Source organism: Gobio gobio (genome assembly GCF_949357685.1).
Source record: "Gobio gobio genome assembly, chromosome: 22".
Lineage (NCBI taxonomy): Eukaryota > Metazoa > Chordata > Actinopteri > Cypriniformes > Gobionidae > Gobio > Gobio gobio.
This window is the reverse complement of record NC_137118.1, coordinates 37,478,789-37,485,377: the sequence shown is the minus strand read 5'-3', so window position 1 is coordinate 37,485,377 and position 6,589 is coordinate 37,478,789. Positions and strand designations below refer to the sequence as shown.

Below are 6,589 nucleotides of genomic sequence, written 5' to 3'. Positions count from 1 at the left end.
ATTACGTTACTAACTTCAATTTTGGTCATGTAATTTGGAATCAGTATACAATTTGTAAGTAATCTACCCAACACAGTTGGCAACCCCACTAATCACCCATGCACTGTGCTCTAGATATTACCTGACTGTATACTGCCATCTGCCATCCGGTTCAGGTTACTGCACGTACAGGTCAGCAACAAAATTTTAGCAAAGTCGCATTAAACATCCTCCAAAATCAGGAACAAATGATTTTTATTTCAAAAAAGGAGTGTAATGAAAACACTCTCAGACAGAAGAACCTGTTCAAACACACTTTTGTTTCATTACTGCACACCGACATGATCCAGTAAACAAGCAACAAATCAAGTGGAACACAAAGGATAAAAAAGGAACTTGTTCAAAACAACGAGTCATTTCCATTAATTTTGAACTTTTTGGATTCTCTCTTTTTTTAAACTAAGATATTTTCAGTGAGAACAAATAAAACGGGAAACAAACAGTGGGGACCTTGCTCTCTCTCTCACTCTCAAGTATTCACACAAGCTTTCATCCAAATGTGAGGAAGATCCTAAAACCACTCCAGATCGGATTGGAGATTAGCTCGCAGACGTCTTGTCGCCATTTTCGACTACTTTTCTCTTCTCCTTCACTTTGAAAAGATTCGCTCGGTAAAACTTCAGTTCTTTTATGCTCTCCTGGATGTCCACCAGTGCTCTGAAAATTCCAACAGACAATATTATTCTGAGATTAGACCAAACAGCTCTTCTTTAGGTTTAAATATTTATGAAGTACATCAAAGGCTCTCTTGCGATGCTAAATGTGGCGGTCAATAATACAGCTGTGAAACGCCTGATATGCACACAGACCTGTGCGATGCTCTTTTCTGTGGTGCGAGACCGTACTCCTCTGGATACCATCGTCTAGAGAACAGAATGGAAAAAGTACTTTGACATCACCTACTTCCTGTACTTGCTAAAGCACGTCTGCACGCATTAATGTGGCAACAGCGGTCGTTTGGTCATCTGATAAAACCTAAATAGGGAAATTACCTGGACAGCTCTTTAATGGTGCTCACGTCTATAATGCGATAGTGAAGATGTCGCATGAACTGCGGCATGTACTTGTCCAGAAACTTCTTATCGGCGTGAACGGAGTTCCCTGTGGACGAAGAGGCACATACTATTTTTCACACCTGCAACTTGCACGAGAAACCACAGAAGCTTGTGTCGTCAGTTACCTGCGAGAGGACACTGTCCGGGTGGCGTGTGCTGTCGGATGAAAGACAGGAATTCATATTCTGCTTGCTGGAGAGTGATGTGACTGTCCCTGACAGCCTGCGTCAACCCTGACTGGCAACACAAATCACACAACACAACACGCATCAAGCACAGGCAAGCTCATTCAGGCCAGAGGAAACACTCAGCATGTGCACCCTGATGAAGACTTGTTAGCCGCAACACGTTGGTGTTAATGCCTCAAAGGAACACTCCACTTTTTTGAAAATAGGCTCATTTTCCAACTCCGCTAGAGTTAAACAGTTGAGTTTTACTGTTTACTGGAGCTGATCTCCGGATCTGGCGGAAGCACTTTTAGCATAGCTTAGCATAGATAATTGAATCTGATTAGACCGTTAGCATCTCACTCAAAATAATTATCAAAGAGTTTCTATATTTTTCCTATTTAAAACTTGACTCTTCTGTAGTTACATCGTGTACTAAGACTGACGGAAAATGAAAAGTTGTGATTTTCTAGACCGATATGGCTAGGAACTATACTGCAATGATATTACGCAGTGCCTGAAAATAGGCTAACTTCCAAGCTGGGGACTATTTTCAGGTGCTGCGTAACATCATTGCATGATGTAACTACAGAAGAGTCTAGTTTTAAATGGGAAAAATATAGAAACTCTTTGGTCATTTTTGAGCGAGATGCTAACGGTCTAATCAGATTCAATGATCTATGCTAAGCTATGCTAAAAGTGCTACTGCCAGACCCGGAGATCGACTGAATGGATTAGAAAACGGTAAAACTCAATTTTTTAACTCTATGGGATTTGGAAAATGAGACTATTTAAAAAAAAAAGTGGAGTGTTCCTTTAAGCCACAATGAAATAAAGGCTTATTATATTTTTCATAAACCCGAGTGCCTTGGCTTGATACCTTTAGTGACTCAGCATGTGCGTCAATCTGTACTCACCTTCCCATGATGCTCTTTGCACCAGTCTGACATGCCGTCAAGCAGATCATCTGGTTGGTTGATGATCAGATTCGGCCCCTAACAACATCAACAAACAATGTTACAGCTTTAAAGAGTCAGTGTAATCGACTTCTGTCTTGTATTGGAATATTTTTTCATTTGGTGGTGAGGGGTGAGACATGAGAGGCAGGTGGAATTTGGGGGAGGGACATTCCTTTTCTAGAATGTATTTTATTGAACAAATTTGTAGTGCAGGATGAGTCATCAATATTTTCATAAATTTTACCTGGAAGAAACTTTTTTTTGCTGAAATTTAAATCTAAGTTGAAGACGCGTTTTTCTCTATTTTCTTAAAAGGGGTAGTAGTTCACCCAAAACTGAAAATGTACCCATGATTTACTCACCCTCAAGTGAGTAAATATTTAAAATATTTACATTCAAGTTATATTAAAAATGTCCTGGCTCTTCCAAGCTTTATAATGGCAGCCCAAAATTTGAAGCCCAAAAAAGTGGATCCATCCATTATAAAAGTAATCCACACGGCTCCGGGTGGTTAATAAAGGCCTTCTGAAGTGGATCAATGAGTTTTTACTATCCCTTTAATGTTGTCTGAGATGTATAGGGGGTTATGGATTATAAGGAATAATTCACGATGGGCAATTATTTACGTCGTGACTGCATTACCACCTCGGGTGTGCATTATTTTTCTAATAATTCAACGGCCTGGCGTCAATTATTCTGCTTATACTACAGTTACCACACCTCAAAACACTGTTCAGATGATTTATTTCAAGACATTTGTAAGGTTTTGTCTTTAAAATGCTCTTGTGTGCAGGATTAATTTCTTACGTAAACCCAAGCCTCCGTTGCTAATTCCAAAATTAAATTTTAGAGCTGGTAACAGCGACTAATGCCATTATTAATGCAGTGAGTTATGAGAGAGAGAGAGAGAGAGAGAGAGAGAATGAGAGAGAGAATGAGAGAGAGAATGAGAGAGAGAATGAGAGAGAGAATGAGAGAGAGAATGAGAGAGAGAATGAGAGAGAGAATGAGAGAGAGAATGAGAGAGAGAATGAGAGAGAGAATGAGAGAGAGAATGAGAGAGAGAATGAGAGAGAGAATGAGAGAGAGAATGAGAGAGAGAATGAGAGAGAGAATGAGAGAGAGAATGAGAGAGAGAATGAGAGAGAGAATGAGAGAGAGAATGAGAGAGAGAATGAGAGAGAATGAGAGAGAATGAGAATGTTTTTATCCTATTGTTTACTATATTTCTTTGGTTGGTCAGTGTTGTTGTATGCGATAAAGACATTTGAAATAACTGAAATTATTTGGCGAAGTGAACTGTAATGTGGTCAAGATCTGCCTTGAACTACCTTTGCAGTGCGTTTCCTTGGAAAGAATTGCACACCTTAGAATGTTCATCAGCCAATGAGATTCAAGCATTCAACAGCCCCCATAGTATAAATTATTTTATTAGACTGTTATGCTCATGTTTATTTATTTGTACTTTATTATGCATTATATTGGGTCATAGAAAAAGGGGCTCAAATTCCAACTAAAATAACATCCTAAATAACAACTATAAGGCTACGTTCAGACTGCAGGAAAATGTGGCCCAAATCCAATTTTTTTTTTGTGCTGATATGAGATATGGTTTTGTCATGACAGTTTGAACGGCATAAACCAGTCCAAATCCCTTTTTTGTGCATATCCGATTGAAATCCAGATCAGACTTAGCAAGTGTGAACTCCTAAAAAATTTCATGAAATGAGCTACATTCATATATGGTTTGAAATCTGATTTCAAATTTCGCATTTCAGGAAATCGGTTTCAGTCTGACCGCTCTGATCAGATTTCAAATGGTTTGCGCCAACTAAAACAAACATCACACGATGTTATAAGAAACATGCTGAAAGACCCTGCAGAAACAAGGTTGTGTTGTTGCAAAATGCAACAGTCAAGCAGAAAATTACCATACAGAGACATGTTTGGAAACCGGCGGTGACGAGAGCACGCAATAAAACCTCTCATACAAGCCTCCTACGGTTCTGCCCTTTCCTCACATTACATAGTGTCATGTTGTAAATAACATGTTTATTTCACACCGACATAATGAGTTGTTCTGCAGTAAACTGTACTAACAGGTACTGCGGGAGTGTGGGAATGGTCTTGATATCGCGGGTCTACTTCCTGCTCTGCACAGACTCGGGTCCCAAGGTCAGTACTGAGCAGACGATGGTCCCAAATCGGTGCCATATTCGGACATTGGCGGCTTCACTTTTCTACAATGGAAGATAATGAAGGGCCGTCGTCATCCATCTTTTTGTACAGTCCATGGTCCAGACTGAGACACATCTGTAAAAATCTGATTTGAATCGCATTTCAAACCACCTCTAAATGAATCAGATTAAAAAAATAATGTGTGTTGTTTTTTTTAACTGTTCAGACTTTCAAAAACCCATCTGGATATGCAAAAAGATCAGATTTTTGCTGGCAGACTGAACATGGCACAGTTCTGATGGCATGAGACTTTGATTCAAAGCAAAAAAGAATCACCCACCTCTGCAATGATGTTCAGGTCAGAGTCCGTAACTATGCAAGCCATCTCAATAATCTCGTCCTTGTCGATATCCAGCCCTGTCATCTGAAACAGGAAGCATAGGCTCTGATTTGCAACCCTGAAAAACAGTCATTCCTGTAACTGCGCAATCACTGTTATTTCTAAAGAGTTCCTGGATAAAAAAAAACTGCGTAGGGTGAATCAAAACCAAAGTAGCTTGTAAACAAGCAGGTCAGCTGGTCATTAGCTGCAGTGACTAGCCTAAATCTTTTCCAAAGAAGTATGAACAGACAGTACTGGATTTGCTAAGCAGTTGACAAGTTTGAAAAGGGATGCAATGATCATTTCACATACTATAACCCCATGCAAATTCTGCTGTCAAATACCAATTCCTGAGCATAAACGGTCATATAACGTTAAAACATATTTATGTTTTAAGTTAAGTATCAGTTAAGTAATTAAAAAAAGACACAATTATGTATTGTGTGGTTTATTGTATTCTTCTTTACCTCAAGGTCCACCCAGACCATCCGCTGAGCCAAGGACTGTGACATCTTCCTGCAGTGAGGTCGTCTTGACATCAAACTCTTAGCGAGCACAGAGGTACATGGACTGGAGAGAGAGAGGCTGTGGTCTGTAAACACTGGTGGGAATGCTTTAACCCGCTGTGATGACACGCAGACTCGAGTCAGGACTCTGAATGCAGAAACACACGCCGCACTCCACATGTGTGCCCGCATACTAACGTCTTCCGAGCGCAAGTGTCGTAAACCAGCATGGCGCAACAGTGCAGGCATGTCAGCGGCAGACACATTGATAAGTAAACTCCATGGAAACAGAACACGCGATTGGTTTATTATTGGACAGCAATGTTAATTTAAATGCATTTGTATAATTTTGCACTTGATGTTGGATGTAATTATTTGGTAAATAGTATTAGTATTTTGTAGTACATTTAAAGTAATAGTAGGCCTACAAAGCCTTTAAATTATAACTGTTTATTGTTAACACATACATTATTGTTATTAATAGTAGTATTTTTTATTTGTTAAGGTCTTTAAATAAAATGATAACATTCACTTGTATTTTATAGGCTATTGAAAGACCTAACATATAAATAAACATTACAATGTGTTGTAATCTATACATGTACCTTCAATAATCATGCCAATAAAGCTTAACTTTGGTTTATTGTTTATTAATCATTTTACTAATCACAAAAAGCTATTTTGAATCTCCGCGTGGACAAAACATCCACTATTATTAGTATATGAGTACATTAGTATAGGTGCAGTAACGCACTTTGACCGTAAGATGGCGCAGATGGACCATCACTGGGCCTGAATACACAAAACAATACGAAAAATATGGCACATCCCATTCAGATGAGTAGCCTAGGCTATCATTCGCTATCTGGAAATCCAAAAGTCTAATGTTTAGGTTTAATGGTCTAATTTAGTATTTATCAAGCTTATATTTGACAAAATGTTGTCAAGGGAAGATATTGCTTCACATTTAGTGCACACAGCCACATAGTCCCTTTACGTGCTTTTTTTTTGCCTTTCAAAAGATTTTGGATTGGTAAGATTTTTTGTGTTTTTAGAAGAAGCCTCTTATGGTCACCAAGGCTGCATTTAGGCCTATTATATATATATATATAATAGGCCTAAATGCAGCCTTGGTGACCATAAGAGGCTATATATATATTTATATTTATATATATATAAAATGTTTTTGTTGTAGGAAAGAACTTAAAGAAATCAATACATTTATTCAGCAAGGATGCATTAAATTGATCAAAAGTGACAGTATGTTACAAAAGATTCTTGTTTAAAATAAATGCTGCTTTTA

General features: G+C 38.4%; 1 protein-coding gene across 1 annotated transcript; it reads right to left on the bottom strand.

Moving 5' to 3' along the window:
• Positions 1-217: 217 nt before the first annotated feature.
• On the bottom strand, positions 218-5,500 carry smfn (small fragment nuclease). The gene is made up of 7 exons (XM_079804201.1): positions 5,248-5,500; positions 4,739-4,822; positions 2,179-2,256; positions 1,220-1,331; positions 1,032-1,140; positions 849-902; positions 218-696 (listed from the first exon to the last, which is right to left on the bottom strand). The coding sequence occupies exons 1-7, from the start codon at positions 5,476-5,478 to the stop codon at positions 579-581; spliced, it is 786 nt and encodes a 261-aa protein (XP_079660327.1). The 5' UTR covers positions 5,479-5,500; the 3' UTR covers positions 218-578.
• Positions 5,501-6,589: the final 1,089 nt, after the last annotated feature.

What these genes read in the sequence shown, in the direction of transcription:
- smfn (XM_079804201.1), bottom strand. Translation starts at nt 5,478, where the DNA reads ATGCGGGCACACATGTGGAGTGCGGCGTGTGTTTCTGCATTCAGAGTC. An exon ending in CGGACAGTGTCCTCTCGCAG is followed by an intron (nt 1,141 to 1,219) that starts GTAACTGACGAC and finishes CTTCGTCCACAG; the next exon opens with GGAACTCCGTTCACGCCGAT. An exon ending in CAGAAAAGAGCATCGCACAG is followed by an intron (nt 697 to 848) that starts GTCTGTGTGCAT and finishes TGGAATTTTCAG; the next exon opens with AGCACTGGTGGACATCCAGG.